At 33.3% G+C, this 16,528-nt stretch overlaps 1 protein-coding gene across 1 annotated transcript; it reads right to left on the bottom strand.

Annotated features, from left to right (window-relative positions):
• Nucleotides 1-1,175: 1,175 nt before the first annotated feature.
• Nucleotides 1,176-11,597, bottom strand: LOC121243928 (AUGMIN subunit 8-like). The gene is made up of 7 exons (XM_041141991.1): nucleotides 11,249-11,597; nucleotides 8,261-9,726; nucleotides 6,471-6,590; nucleotides 4,348-4,464; nucleotides 4,172-4,261; nucleotides 2,944-3,051; nucleotides 1,176-1,617 (listed from the first exon to the last, which is right to left on the bottom strand). Exons 2-7 carry the CDS (start codon nucleotides 9,581-9,583, stop codon nucleotides 1,522-1,524), a joined length of 1,854 nt encoding a protein of 617 aa, XP_040997925.1. The 5' UTR covers nucleotides 9,584-9,726; nucleotides 11,249-11,597; the 3' UTR covers nucleotides 1,176-1,521.
• Between the last annotated feature and the right edge of the window lie 4,931 nt (nucleotides 11,598-16,528).

The following is a 16,528-nucleotide window of genomic DNA, read 5'->3' as shown; positions in this document are numbered from 1 at the left end:
TTATACAACTACTATATAAAATAATATTATATATATATATATATATATATATATATATATATATATATATACACATTTGTTCCGATCACCAGATGTAAACACGTGCTGTCTCACCAACCTCAATTAGAGTGAACCAAGGAGTCTGCCAAAGTTCTTTTCTCGACTACTAGTGTTTCGGAATGCATCCAACATTTTCTGGGTCCAATTCATATAGTTGTTTGTCGGAAGCCACACAGGATAGGTTTGTGTCTTTGAGAATCATGCAAGCATCTAGAAATGCACCCCAGACAGTGGGACCTGGCTCAAGTGGGCACTTTCTCTATACATTTCAAGCCAAAATGATAGGAAATGAGTTTGCATTGGCAGTTTTGAAATTACTAGTTGGGAGTGAAACTATGGCCATTAATTGTATTTGTATCTAAAAACATCCTAGAAAACTTAAGATCCAGAAACCAAAGATCATTATCTAAAAACTAATTTCGTGTAGGAAAATTTATGAGGATGCAGTGCATGGGATCGAGATTTACTCTGCAGGAATCCGAAGGGCCTGTCTTGGAGAGATTCCGACATAAAAAAAATAAAAAATAAAATAAACAAAATCACCCTCATCGAACTAGCTCATTAAACAAATAAACATTAATTGTGGCTTCTGTATACTGGTTAGCCAGTAAGAAAATGATAGGGTTACTATCTTCCTACTACTCATTTTATATTTGATTATTTTTAATTTTTTTTATTTTCCTTAATGGTTAAGGAAGTGACTATTACTAAAATTATATATTTTTTTAATTTTTTCTTAATGATTAAGGATGTTAAAAAAATACTTAAAAAAATGATAGAAAAATAAAAAACTTGAAATGAACTATGAGTGGTAAATGGATAGTAATAGGGTAGTAACTCTATCACTATCTTAGCCAGTATATACTGACATACGTCGTCAGGCTAGATATGATTTTTTTAATCTTTTATATATAAAACATCGATGTTTTGTATTTCTGAAAAGAATACAAAAGTAAAGAACAAATAATAAAAGAAAAGAAAGAAGAATATTTAATTAAATAATAATAATAAAAAGATTGGTAGAGGGAGACAAATATATATAGTGTTTAAATAAACTAGAAAAAGATGTATAGACTCATAGAGTGAGACTTACGATCTCTTAAAAAAGATGTGCAAGTGCAAATCCATTGTGCTTGCTTATCAAAATTTGAACTATGTAACACTTTCAGCTCTATTTTCACTCTTTACAACTTTACTTTTACTGTAAATTTCCATTTTTTTTTTCACTTCCTTTGCATTTTCTCTTCATTTTCATTATACAAACATTACAAGTGGAAGGATCGTAATAGGGAAAATAGGGAAAAAAAATATGAGAAAAAACATAATAGATTTCTCACCAAAAATTTAAGAAAGGAAAAAATAAAAAATAATTTACATTCACGTTGAACCGAGCAGATGGTGACTTGAATCTGCTGAGGTGACGAACTGGTAAGTTGTTTTTAGCTTAGCAGCTGGTCAGGGTCATGGGGGTGTCTTGATTGCCAAGATTGGATGCTTACCCTTCTCCAAATCTTGTTCCAATTGTATGAGATTTGTTTGAAGGCTGTGTTCCTCTACCTGCTTCAATCCAAAATACTCGGAAATTATGCAATGAGTGAATTGTTGAGGAACAAGTACAACATGTTTTTAAAAGCACCAGAAATAATTCAAGCTACAAGTTTTACTAAATTCACAATAGGTGCAGAATGAAATTCCCAGGACAAGATTTGGAGATTTGAAGACCTGAACTGCTACATGACGAGGTTATGGACATGGGGAGAGAAATGAAGAAACTCACAGGAGGCATTAATTGCCCCCAAGCAACTAATATTTTGAATGCCTAAATTATTGGAAAGTTAAGCTATAACGAGTAAACGACTATGTTGTAAACTACCCTTTTACATAACATACTGACAGGCATTCTACCACACAAGAAGTAAAACTATAATACATGTTTTGCAGTTGCAAAACCGGTGAGAAACTGAGTTTGGACCGGCCAGACCTGATCCACCATTTCCAAGATGATATATGTTCAACACTTTTTAGATCACATCGCTAGCATAAAACAGTTCAAAACTTTTAGATCACATCGTTTGCATAAAACAGTATTCCATGGCTTCTGAGAAAAAAATTTTGTTTTTTGTTGTTTTTAAATTTAGTCCTTTCTCCCATATCCCATGCTTCCTTGGTTTTGGGTAGTTCTTCTACCTCTTGGTCATTTCTTTTTGCTTTATATAAAAATAAAGAGCGCGGGGGATTGATGGGAAGGGGGTTTTTTGCTACCTACCAATCAAATCTCTCACAACACGAATTCTTCAGGTACAAATAATTTTCAAATGGGTGCATGGTCTGCACACCATGTAATCAGTTGACAGTTTGACATAAATCCTCAACCTAGGTTCACGATAAAAAGGGCTAGGTGGAATTGGTCTTGGATTAAAATATTGTGAGTCTAGGAGAAAAAAGAGAAGAAACAAAATCAGTAGAAAGAGTCCTTAAAGTCAGAAACCCTGGACCGCTCCTATCTCCACCCTGCCTTCTTATTCTCTCCAAAGATGTAAATATTTGAAGTTTCCAAAAGTGAAAAACAATCAAGAGCAAACAGAGAGGTAAAGTGTAACAAGATATCCACTAGAAGAAAGTTAAACTTGCTTGAAAGAAGGCAAAATAAGCCATAAACAAGCTGCCAATCTCATGAGTCCAAGTGTTAAATTTAAAATAATCATTCAACGCCATCAGAATCTTCAGGTGTGATTTTCAGAAATGAGGTCTTAAAACGCTAAATTTGATTTTTGAAAGCATTCGAGTGTAATATTGCAATTTTAAAATAAAACAGTGGAAATAATCTTTTCACTACAAAACAAGTGGCATTTTTGTGCCAGAAAGCTTATATCATTGTCTCACCTGCATAGCTGCCATTGAAGTCAACAGTACTTCACATTCGTCAATCGAAGCTTTCTCCTGTGCTGCCATGACAGCAAGTTCAGAAACCAGACTGTTCATGCCCTCCACCTACAACACATGAATTTAAGAGGTAGTATTGAGCATCCAGAATTAAGCATTGTGCAAAGTTATCGGAAATAAAGCGTATTAATTTTTTTTTATATGAGGCATTTCTGTAGGATGTCCCGACAGAAACGCCGGGTGATTGTTATTGACTGGTGTTGTATGAACAGAAAGAGTGAAGAGGATGGATCCTCTGCTACTCCACTGTGAGGTTGCCAGGGCATTATGGGATCGTGTTGTTAGAAGATTGGAGCTAGCCTGGGTTATGCCTGCTAGTGTGGTCGAGCTTCTGGCCAGCTGGAGGAATATTGGCGCTATTCCCAAATTACAACTTTGTGGAAGATGGTTCCTATTTGTATTCCAACTGTCACATGGGAGGAACGGAATGATAGGAATTTTAAAGGTAGGGAACGCTCACTGGAGGAGATTAGATTGTTCTTTGTTAATACTTTATTCCTATGAGCTAGACCCATTGATTATTTTCATGATTTTCTTGAATCTATCCCTTCCTCTTAATTAGGTGTTACGCCTTGTGTACTTCTTGTGTACTTGGGCTATGCCTATTCCTATTAATATAATCTTTTTGCTTATCAAAAAAAGAAAGCATGTATTAAGACAATAGTCAGCATTACTTGTAAACATTGGGGTAGCACGTCTGGCTGCTTAGGCGTTGCTCAAGTGGTAAAAGTATGAAATGCTGTTGGGGTAGGTCTCAGGTTTAAAAAAATGGAGGAAAACAGAAATTGGAGCAGCACAGTCCTAAAACTCAAAATGTGTATGAAAAGCTTAAATATAATTAGACACGTGTGCTCTCATCCTAGAAGACCATGAAGATGGCAAGAAAATGAAGATCTCGTCCACTGGCTTTCTCTTCTGACTACATTACCCCCAACATACAAACTTTTTTGGAAGAAAAAAGACGCAGCGTGAGACGCATAAAAAATTTTGTGCATAATATTGTTACTATTTTTCAAACTACACATTATCCTGCACACATATAGGACAAACCACTCGAGTGAAAATGAAACTAGTTGAGAAACAAAGAGAAGTGGGGGCAGCTAAATATATTTCTACAATGCACATGCCCAGTATAAGCAAGATAAAATCACAACAAAAAAAATCTCACCCTTGAGAGCATAGAGCCTATAGAGGTTCCCATCGCCTGCATCACATCAACAGCTGAGCAAATAGCAGCCTCCAAAGATTCAATATCTGCCTGTAAAAGTAAAAAGCCAAAAATGAGGGCAAAGAGCACTCTTCCCACAAATCAAATGCAAATGAATTTTTATGACCTTGACATACCCATGCCCCTGAAGTTACTGGAAGACGAAGAGTGCTTGCCTCTAAATCTTCCACCGCCCCAGATAAAGAATCAATATGATTTCTTTCAATTAGAGCCCAATCATCGAGGTAGACCATCTGAATCAATCATTGTACATTCGAGCACTTAGAAAAGGCATTTGTTGAGATCAGGTACTTAATCTTGCATGCTCAAACAAGTGAATTCAGTCCATCCCAATCAGAATCAGAGATAACATGAAAAAGGTAAGATTGTGTCCTCAAGAGTGTCTTCAAGAGAACGTTAAGCCATCTTTTCTTCTAATGGAACTTTTCCATAGTTCCTATTCCATAAGATCTGTACTTAGAGGTTGTATAAAAATAAAAAAAAAAAGAAGATCTGTGCTTAGATGTTTTTTTTTTCCCATGATATGAGCCCTAAGGCCTGAGTTAATTTGGCAAATCTAATGGATATGACTCCCGTTGTTTATTCAGGATCAGATCATGATTTTGAACGTGTCAAATCTGGGTGAGATCTTAATACATCTAATCTCTATGTATCTTGTACAACTAAAACTTTCTTGCTAGGGGTGTAACCGGTCCGGTCCGGTCCGGTTTTGAACAAAATCTAAGACCGAACCGGTATGTACCGGTTTTGTATTTTCCAGAACCGATTACGCACCGGTTATCCTCCTAAACCGGTACTTTTGGTTTTACCGGTTTCCGGTCCGGTCCGGTCCGGTTTTCCGGTTTTTTAAAAATGTAAATTTCATAGTTTGTCATTAAAAATTTGTTTATAAAATAAAAAAACTGATTTAAAAAAAATCTGTTTTACAAACTGTTATTACAAAAAATCTGTTTTAACTTTAAATAAAAAAATCTGCTTTACTAAAAATTACTTCAATAAAAAATCTGTTTTACTACAAAAAATCTGTTTTACTATAAAAAATCTGTTTTACTAAAAAATCTGATTCACTCCAAAAAATTGCTTTACTAAAAATCTATATAATAGTATTAATATTAGACTATTAGTATAGTTATAAGTTATATATTAGTATTAGTTATAAACTATATATTTAATATTAGTATTAGTTATAAACTTTTAGTAAAATCTTTTAGTATTAATTATAAATTTATAAGTATAACTATAGTCTATATTAGACTATTAGTATTATTTATAAACTTATATATTAGTATTAACATTTAATGTAATAATTTATAAATTATAATATGAAATTATTTCATATATGAATATATATAATTATATATATTATATATAAAAATTTCACATATAAATTTATAGTTTTATATATTAATATATATATATAAAATATATTGTATAAAACTTAATAACTTATATATAAAAATATTTTTTTTTGTATATTTTTTTATGAACCGGTCCGGTTCCAAAAATCTTAAAACCGGAACCGGACCGGAACCGGCCGATTTTAGGATTTTTGGAACCGGTCCCGGACCGGACCGGTTCAAAACCGGTAAAACCGGTCCGGTCCGGTCCGGTCCGGACCGGTTTTCCGGTTTAAAATTACACCCCTATTTCTTGCATTAAGGACTGGTAGGCAACTTCAACACTAATTTTGCTAACTTCATCTTATTGGCTTACAGTCTCTTCATATCTTGTAAAATGAGGAAAGGTTCTAGCTGTGTGGTTTTGATTCTGCTAGTATATACGTAAGTAAAGAGTGGATTGTCCACTTTTATTGGCACCGGGTGTCCAGGAACAGTGTCCTGACTAATCCATTATGTTTGCATAGGCCCTCGGCAAGAAATTTCCTGCAAGCACACCTCTAGTAATTCAAGGGGAAAATCCCCCAATCCGATGGCCTCTAGAGATTGTTTACACCCAGTGGGATTCAAACCTTGGATCTTAGAGGGAGCACACCACCTTTACCACTTGAGGCAACCCCTAGGTGTTGACTGTCCACAACGATATCCCATGCTTTTATGTAAAAACACGAAAAAATATACTCTCCCCGTGTCATGGTGTGTGTTGTGTCTTTTGAAAAGAACATAATAAAGAACTAAAAATTATAATGCTTGCGACACAAATTACAATAAAAAAGTGGTCTATTGGATTGAATATAAGCTTTTAATAACATGATAAAACCAAACAGAGCAAGAGGCAGTACTTGATCATTCAAAATTGAGTTCAGCTTTAGATCTAGCTTCAGTTGTTGGAGATTGATCCTTTTCATGATTACTGAATCCCACAGATCTAGCATAGTGTTCTGAACGTTAAATAGAGTTCTCTGCACCATCAAACAGAGTTTTTAGATAAATGTTAACACATACTTATAAAAAATGTTTAACATATGATATGAAAGAGAATAGTATTCAGCATTAAAATCAATGCTTAACAAATGAAGATGATATGGCACTACATAACTAGCATTGAAAGCATTTCAGTGACTAGTAAAACATATTTGATAAAACCATTCAGCACAAATGTCATATATTCCAACGGTTTTTTTTTTCTTTCATCATGAAAGGGCATGTGTCCTATTGGTTTGAAAAACTGGTCGGTTTGGAAATTCTTGCAGATAAAAGGGATAATATCAACAGGCAGAAGGAAATTCAGGTCATTAAAATCTCGTGTCCTAATGGATGGAATGAACCCCATCTCCAATAACTAGTTAGGGAGGAGCTTACTGAAATGATCATGACAAAGTATTTTTGGATTAGGGAGGGAAAGGATCAACCAGTTTGGACTGCAGCTACCAATGGCATTTTTTTCATCAAATCTGCTTGGCATAACATCAGGTCGCATAGGCAACCGATTTGAAGAAAATGGGTGTCGAGCAGACTTGCCCCTACCAAAATTTCTGTTTTGATGTGGAAAGCTTAATTTACTTTTTTGGATTTTAATAGAAGAATACAACAGATTAATATCCAGATGGCCTCAAAATGTGATTGCTGCGTAGTCTCGGATGTGGAATGTACTTTGTTCTGGTGAATTGTAGAGGGGTGGGGTGATTAGATATGCTTAAGGAAAATTTGAAGCTGGTTTTTCATCATGTTATGGTGAAGGTACTAATACCATGGTGGAAGTAAGAGTTATTTGAGGTGGTTTGCAACTTTACATGAAGTTGAACTTGAGAGAGAGTCAACTTGAGTCCAATTCATCAGTGATTAATTCATGGAAAGGAAGTGGGTGTATGCCCTAGGTGACCAGGGACATTTGGGAGAAGAATTTATTTGTTGGTAGCAATCTCACAGTTCATATGGGATGTATTTAGGGAGGTAAACTAAGTGGCTTCTACTTTGGGAAAAATTGGTGCAAGGGGTGTTACTCAGGAGTTGGAAATTATATCTCAACATGAAATTCAAAGGGAGATGGGGGGGACTTTTGGTGGTTGATGGATGTCTATCCCCCAGTCGCAGTGGAAGGAATATGAGTGTGGAGTTCGGGGTTAGGTGTTATATTCATGTTGTTGTGGTATTTTGGCTTAAATTCTCCCATTACTGTTATCCAATAATCTTGTTTGTAATGGATTGTTTTGTAGGTTCTTTGCTAATATTATATCTTGATTTTGGGCTTTATGCTATATCTCTTGTAACCACCAAGGAATTGTAAGCTGTAACTACGATATTTCTCCAAACAATAATAACATGGTATTGTCTTCTTTTGATTTTACACACACACACACAAACACAGCGTGAGTGCACGTGAACCATTATGGACTGCAAGTCATTGACCAAGAGAATATGAAGCAAATATGTGTGAGCGCAAGTGTGTATACATATATGTGACTTTGTATGTGTGTACCAGTATAAGTTGTCAAAATTATCTTTCAATACCTAGATATGATACTTGAATACAGATAACAAATATAGGCAAATAAAACATATGGAAAAATCAGATGACCTGCATCATACATAAATAAAAGTTTGTTAATCCCACAGAGATCATAATTTTTACCTCTGCTATTACTTTCTGAATATGAAGTACAGCCTCTGCCCGTGCATTTGCAAATCGCCATTGCAAAAATCTATTGTATAGCAGCCGCAGCTGATGAGCATCTTCTATGTAGCTTGTACCTTTTTTTCCTTTTTTAACATCCGCAATAAAACTGAGCACAGACGTAGTACTGTTGGATTGAGTAGAAGAATTGGATGACCGAATCCGAGATGGAATAATCCCACCAGGAGGAGTTGATGGTCTTGACCGCGATGGACTGACACCTCTACTAAATGAGGACGACACCACTGATGTCCTACAAGGAGATGGTGGCTGTGATCTAGAACTAGGCAAAGACTGAGATCTTACAGCAGGCGTGATTGATCTTATTCTCTCCGATAAACTTGTAGAAAGAGACTTGTGAAGTCCAAATACCTGCAGTGGGTTATCATCATTTGAATTCACCTCCAATCCTACTCCAGCACTCCCATCAAGTGATAATAGTCTTGTGACATCACTAGTAGATCTTTTTAACGGTTTACCTATATCATCAGATGTCGGTGTTCTCCTCAGCACAGATGGTCCAGTTCCCAGAACTGGGGTGCTTAAAGCCCTGACGGTTCTGTCACCAAGATCCACACTTTTAGTCAACGAATTGGAAGATACCTTCCCACCTATTCTACTTGGCCATCGATGCTGATCTATCAATCGGGTATGTAAACCTTCGACTGGTCTAGAATTCTCCGACTGATCAGGCACATTCTTTCCTTTAAGAGGACTCCTTTTCCTCTCCGGTGTAGGTTTGCGTGGAACAATAGGTGTTTCTGCCTGCTTATGTGCCACGTTTAATGACGGCCGGAGAGCACGGTCTGAAGAAGCATTTACCGGTTTTTCCTTCTTACCAATAGGAATTGATATGCTATCAGACTGAAATGAAACGCTCAAACTACGCATCGTGGAAGGCCATAAACTCTCTGGTGACCGACCATTCCCTGTCCTTCTGGATGACAATTGTATATCAACTGCCGAGTCATGGACCGGTGTGGATGGCCGAGATGGGGAAGGTGGTGTAGAGGGCCGCTTCCTCTCGGCAGATTGGGCTCTCTTATGTACCAAAGGGGAGGAGGGGGTTGTAGACAATGTTCTAGTGAGGTTTGGAGAAGGGCAACGCCGGGGTGTGGCAGGCCTTGCAGGAGATGGTGACTTGTACCTAGAACTAACATCCCTCGTCCGAGATCGGCGGGCGGTGACTGCATTATTCTTTTCAGCCGGAACCAACGGTGGTCTTGATGTGTCCACCGACGTGAGCTTCCGCAATGCTTGATGTGACTCATATATATCCATCCACGCTAAACAAATTAGACCACATTGAAACAAATCTTCACATAACTAAACCATACTCGACAGCCTCGGCATTCATGTACCTCAAAATTCAAAAGAATAACACCGGCTGCTCAAAAAGAAAGATCCTTTTCTCTGCAATCAATCTGCCACCCATGCACAATCAAAAGCAAGAAAGATACTAATAAACGCAAAATTCAAAAGCATACATCTTTACAGAGACCCAGATCTGAAAGAGAATGAGTTCGAGAATCACAGCTAATAAACGCAAATGGGTCTTGTTCCTTCATCAAAATAAGCCCAAATCCAAGCAGATCAGGGCGTGACAAAGCGGTTAAAGAGTGAGAGAGCAACATAAGATACAAACGGGGTCACAAAATTTGCGGAGAGTGCTACAACGTGCAGTGACGGTTACCATCAGAGGTTTGAATTTGCAGGGGAGGGGTCCCCTTGGGAAATTGAGGAGACCAGGGAGTAGACTGAGGTAGTAGTGGGTGTACGAAATGAGATGGAAGGCCAGGGGTGCGCAGGATAAGGAGGGTGATTCTTTTATTAATAATTTTGTTTTTCCTTTTGTCTCTCTCACGGGAGTGCCATGGTCGGCTGGGCTGGAAAATGGGTTTTCACTCAAAACACAACGCAACACAACACGACGCCAAATCAATTCAATGAAAATGATTTCAAAACTTGCACCCAAAATGAGAAAAACAAAAGGAAACTAAAAACAAATCTCCTACTTTTCCTCACTCATTTTATAAGAAGAAACACACAATTATCTTATAGTGATCAACTATTACTCTCAGTGATGATGAATTGCTAAATTACTTTACTAATTATTAATTAGTATTTAGGAACAAAATATATTTCTTCCTTTTTTTAAGACAAAATCCGTGAGTTATGTATTTTGTTTGTATTCTTTGAGTAGCAGAATAGAAGTTTTGAACTTGCAAGTTTGCATCCTTGCAGGTGCTAGTGTTCTTAGGGAAATGGAAAGAGACAATGGAAGCCCACGTGCAAGGAAGATCATTGTTCATCCCCATGAATTTAAAATCCAAACGAAAAAGCACAGAATTGCAATTAAAGAAAACAATTTAAGCAAAAAAATAACATTAAAAATGATAAATAAGACCATCGATATTCGTATATTTGCATGATTTGATTAACTCAAGACAAGTACCATAAGTTCATAACACAGATCGACAAGATTTTTTTTTTTTTTTTAACGAATTGCCCGACTGCGAGATTTAGGAACGGAAATCGATGAAACGAAGGTAAAACCAAGAGTTTTCTGAATTCTGATGTGCTTGACAGGTTCTCTGACTCTTGTTTTGAAGACACGCTTACAGTGTACCACTGAGAGAGAGAGAGAGAGAGTTCATTGACTCTCTCTGATAAAACTTTCAGATATATTATTTCCAAAACAGAAACAAAAATATATTCTGACATCTTTAAATAAAAGAATAATTGTTTTTAGTCGATTATATTTTTCACAATTCAATCCGAAAAAGAAAAATATGGAAAATTCAGAACAAAACCGGTGAAATCAGATCAATAACTTTTAATTAGTTGTTTTTCACTTCAAATTGATAACATCAAAGCGATCTCCATCTGTAGGAGGAATCAGAACAAACTGAGATTTCAAATTCAAGAAAGAAATTATTTTCTCACCTTTACCAAATCAAAGAACCTATGCGCACAGTCTCCTCCAACTTCGAAATCCGAAACGCTCCAATAGCATATTCATCCAAAAAAAACCAAACCACCAAAAAATTACCAATAATATTAAAGAATTGGATCTCTTCGAGATTAGGATCGGAACGACACGAACAGGGATCAGCGGATCGCCGAAGATTTTGGAAGAATCGCCTGGCTTTGGTCGAGAATTAGGTTTTCCGGCGGAGAGTATATTCTATATGATACAGAGAGGAGGAAGGAGCAGGCGATAGATAAGACTTATAGGAAAATTAAAAATAAAATAAAATTGAAAAAGAAAAACGGTTTGAATCAGTTGGGACTTTGGGAGGGAGAGAAAGACAGTCAAAGGACGACGACGTTCTTTTCGCGCCCACCTACTCGCTTACTTAACTTAAATCACTCTTTTACAACAAATAAATTGAAAATAAATTACTTTTTTTCTTTTTTAAATTTGAGTCCAACCTCTTAGTTATATTATTTTATATTTTTTAAAAATAAAAATTTAACCTATTGGAGTTATTTTTTGGATATTTGTAATTATACATTTTTTAAAAAAAGTTAATAAATATAAAAATCAAATAAAAAATTAAATCTCATTCTTTTTTAAAAAAAGTATATTATGCTTACACAATCCATTATTATATTTAGTATTATATATTAAATTTATAAATTATTATAATTTTATATAATATATTCATTAAATCACGATAATTTATGAATTTATTTTTATGAAATTTCCAATGACTAAAGGATATTGCTACTAATAACAGTCATTTAGTTAGATTTTAACTTTCAAAATAATCCAAGGCGTAAAGCCACAATAGATTATGTAAATCCGAAGAGAGTTTATTTGGTACATTCCCAAAAAAATATTAAAGGATAACTTCTCATTTATATTCAACGTTATCAATAACCTCACATCCTATCTACCGGTATAAGAGGCTTTTGAACATCGAGAATAACAATATAAAAGGAATAATGCTAGTCACACCACTCGCTTGTTCTTTTGTTTTTTATTTTTTATTTTGTAATTAAAGAAGTATTTTTTAATAATATTGATTGTTTTTTTAAAAAAATTTTAGAAGTGTTAAAAAATACATATAAAAAAAAAAGCAAAAAACAAAACACACCAAAATAACTAGTGGTGGCTCCCAGGAAGCTACCAGTAATGACTATAGTGCCTTATTTTTTTATAATCTTTTAAAGAAAATGATACTCTCATATTTGGTTTTTATCGTCCAGTGTTATTATTGAAATTTTTTATTTTATTTTTTAATTTTTCTTTTACTTAGTGATTAAAGAAGTATTTTTTAATAATATTGTATTTTTTTAAAAAAATATTTAAAAGTGTTAAAAAATACATGTAAAAAAAAAACAACAAAACAAAAAAGATGAATTATACCTAATGGTAGTTCTCAACGAGAGCTGGGAGCGGTGGACATAGCATCGTCCATATAACAGATAATGTAAGATACAATCATAATGTATGCAAATCTCATGTAGTTTTTTTTTAAAAAGTAAAATACTCTACTATTAGAAAAATTATTTTCTCATATGAGTTTTAGATTTATCTAATTTTTTTAAAATGAGTGCACAAAATTTACATATCACAAGACCGTAAATATTATTTTTCTAATAAAAAAATGTACACCATATAATATATACACAGTCCCACAATTATATGCATTCATCACTCTCATATATCCCTAACTTCCTTAAACAACCCCAACCCCCTTAAAAGCCGGAGAGAAGTTATTTGCCATACAAACTGCCAAAAATTTATCTAGTCTTTTTATTTTATTTTATTTTTTGAAACATATCTAGTGATCTTTTATTAAGTTAAGAATTAAAAAGGAATTAGAATTTTAGTTAGAGATGCTTGGCCTTTACAACAATCTTTTGAATCAAACCATTAGCTTACACAACCGTTAGTTATGTTAGTTATGTATGTATGTATATAACATCCCACGTTTATTTATGTTCATGATTAGGATGATCTTTCTTCTCCAGTCGTACAAAACTGTTTTCTCCCACGTTTGAGTAATGCTAAAAACAGTCATAAATTGTATAAATATCGCTCATTTATTTTAAAAAGAGTGAGATGTACTATTTTTCCCAAATTATGTTAGTTTTTTTTAAGAGTAATGTTACGTATAGTTGTAAAGTGTGTAAGCATTGTGCAGGCGTTTTGAAAAAAAATAGAATCTACTGTTAAAAAATTAATTTCTTTTCATGTGAGTCTCGTATTTATTTACTTTTTTAAAATAATTATACGATGCTTATGTACTCACGACTACAACTATTATTTTTTTTTAAATCACTAAGAAAATAGATCGATTAAAAAAGTAATGTTTTTTCATCCTAATTATAACATTTTGCTGATCCGGCCAGCTTGTGAATGAAATAGTACTTCAGAATATTCGGTAGGAGACTCCATAACTTATCTTTTATGAACTTTGGCATTACCATCTGTCACCATCATTACATGAAAATTCTCTTCTCTAGCTAGCACGCACCAATTATCTCTTTGTCTTGTCTAGCTGGCACTTTTTACCCTTTCAACTAATTTGAACAACTTCATTTTAATACTCAATAGTTTTTATTTTTATTTTTTGGATTTAACCATTAATATAATATAGTTATCTACCACTTCATATATCTATAGACAAAAGGAAGATATAAAAAGATTGGGATGAAAAAAAATGACATCATTGTACAAACACGAGTGTAAGTTCACAAATAAATAATATTGAGATAAAATGTCCATTGACTTCATGATCTCTCTCTCTCAATTCATTTAATGAACATGTAAATTAGAATAAAGTATCGTTTGAATAATGAGTTGAGATGAGATGAAATTTAAAAGTTAAATAAAATATTATTAGAATATTATTTTTTAATATTATTATTATTTTAAATTTTGAAAAAGTTAAATTGTTTATTATATTTTGTGTGAGAATTTGTAAAAGTTGTAATGATAAGATGAGATAAGATGAGATACTTTCACTATCTAAACGGAACCTAAGTCTAGCTATTTGCAAACTGTTTTTTGTATAGCAACAAAAATATTACTATGTAGAAGTTTGCCACATTAGTTTATTTAATTAAAAAGAATATTGGTATTTAGATTTTCTTTTTTTTTCTAAATATAATAGATTTCACAGTGTTTAGTGTGTTCTACACCAGTTTTTTATAATTAGCATAACTCACAATTATACGTGGCATTCAGAATTTGGATTCTTACCATAATTGCATGTTTTGAGGAATGGTAGGTGAATTTGAGGAGAGACCCATAGATAGAGGTTTGGGGTCTAATAGAACAATCGATGTCATCGACATAGGTTCGCCAGATAGATAGATCTCAAACTTCCATATTTCACATGATATATATCTATCTCTCTCTCTTATTTATATCAACTACATCTCAATATAGAAGACTAATATTCATTACAAAAAAAAATAAGTATTTATGATAAGTTATTTGCGACGAAGATGACTATTTTTTACGAAAATTGATTCATTTTAATAAGAAATAGTTATTTTGATAGGAAATAACTGGTGACAACTAAACAATTTTCTTGTAGTGAATTATCATATTTCAAAACTTTGATCAACAAACCTTTAATGATATTATAAATACCAATATTCCTCTTTCCCCTATGCCTTGACATGTTCTTTCTCTATAAATAATAATGGGAAGTATCCCTCGATTATATAATATGAATAATTTTTTTTATTAATTACTATTCACTATCTCACATTTACATTCTATGAAAAATACTTTATACTCTATAAAAAAATAAAGAGAAAAACTGTCAAGTAAGAAGTGTGGGAGTGAATAATGACTTATGGACAGCAAAACTCATATAATATATATATATATGTATATATATATATATATATATATATATATAACACTATCGTTGACCCCAAAGAAAAAAAAAATTCTATGGTGTGCTCATGAAGTTGAACTGGCCACTTCGTTCTAATCCAATATTATTATTCTAAATGATAAAATTATAAAACTTGATAGATATAGGACGAATAGAAAATAGATGGAGGAAAATAAAATATTTATAATAATGTTTCCATTAATTATTTTGCAAGCTAATGTGGTATCGACTTGTTGAACATTCATCATGTACTATTGGCTTGGAACATTCTGCACCACATTTTATTTATTTATTTTAAATAGAATTTCCTCAATCCAACTCATACGCAATGCCCGTACGTTGACCCAACTAATTGTGACAGCCAATAGCAGTTAGGCTAGCTTTTATCCTTGTGCTTTTGGAATTGTCAAAGCTAGCTAGCTAGTTTTATGTTTTGTCTTGAGTACAGATTTAATATGTCACACACGCATCCGGAATATTAATTAATATTAATAATATAAATAAGGTTCTTAGACTTTCACTTATATTAATATATTTGGTGGATTTAAATAGAAAATTACTTCTAACTCTGTAGCTTATAGTATGCAATTTTGATTTGTTAACATATATAAATTAAATAATAAAATTCACTTCTTCTCATCACATTAAGTATACGAGACGAGTGGTGATTTCACAATACAGTACAAAACAGAAATCTGATCTGAATTCGAATTCTGATTCTATATTTTACATCATTCACGATCCGATTATATAATTTCTTATTAATCATGATCAACATGCATATAATGGTTTTTCCACTGCAGTACTGCATGATGATGAAAATCTCCAACACTTTCGATTCAACCGATAAAGAACGAGCTGTCAATTAAGAGTTGGATGCTTTTTATCATTTTCGGTTCTTACCAAAACTAGGAAAAAAGAAGTTGTGTTAATTGAGCTGGCCTTTGCTAATACCTCCAATATTATTAAACATTTCCAATCACCAAATTTATAAAGTGATCGCTATTATTTTTACTGGCCGGATTTAAATTTTTTTACCTAATCTATGGTAATTATTTTAGCTAGCTAGCTCATCATATGAGGCAAATGATCAACAACTCATGCACCCTTCTTTTTTACACAAATATATATAAATAATTTCGAAAAGGGTAATGATTATTATCCTTACTTCTCATTTACTATTATTTTACTATTTAATTTTTTCTTTCTATTTTATTTCTTGAAATTGGATTAAAAATATCAGAATATGACATTTTTTCATAATATAAAAGAAAATAAATTTAATCAACTAACATAATTACGTAATTTAATTAAAAATAAATTCAATTTTATAAAACTTGACTTTCTTTTATTTTTTGAG

This window comes from Juglans microcarpa x Juglans regia, chromosome 8S, assembly GCF_004785595.1.
Source record: "Juglans microcarpa x Juglans regia isolate MS1-56 chromosome 8S, Jm3101_v1.0, whole genome shotgun sequence".
NCBI lineage: Eukaryota > Viridiplantae > Streptophyta > Magnoliopsida > Fagales > Juglandaceae > Juglans > Juglans microcarpa x Juglans regia.
The sequence above is the reverse complement of the archived record's forward strand: the minus strand, read 5'-3'. Positions and strand labels throughout refer to the sequence as shown.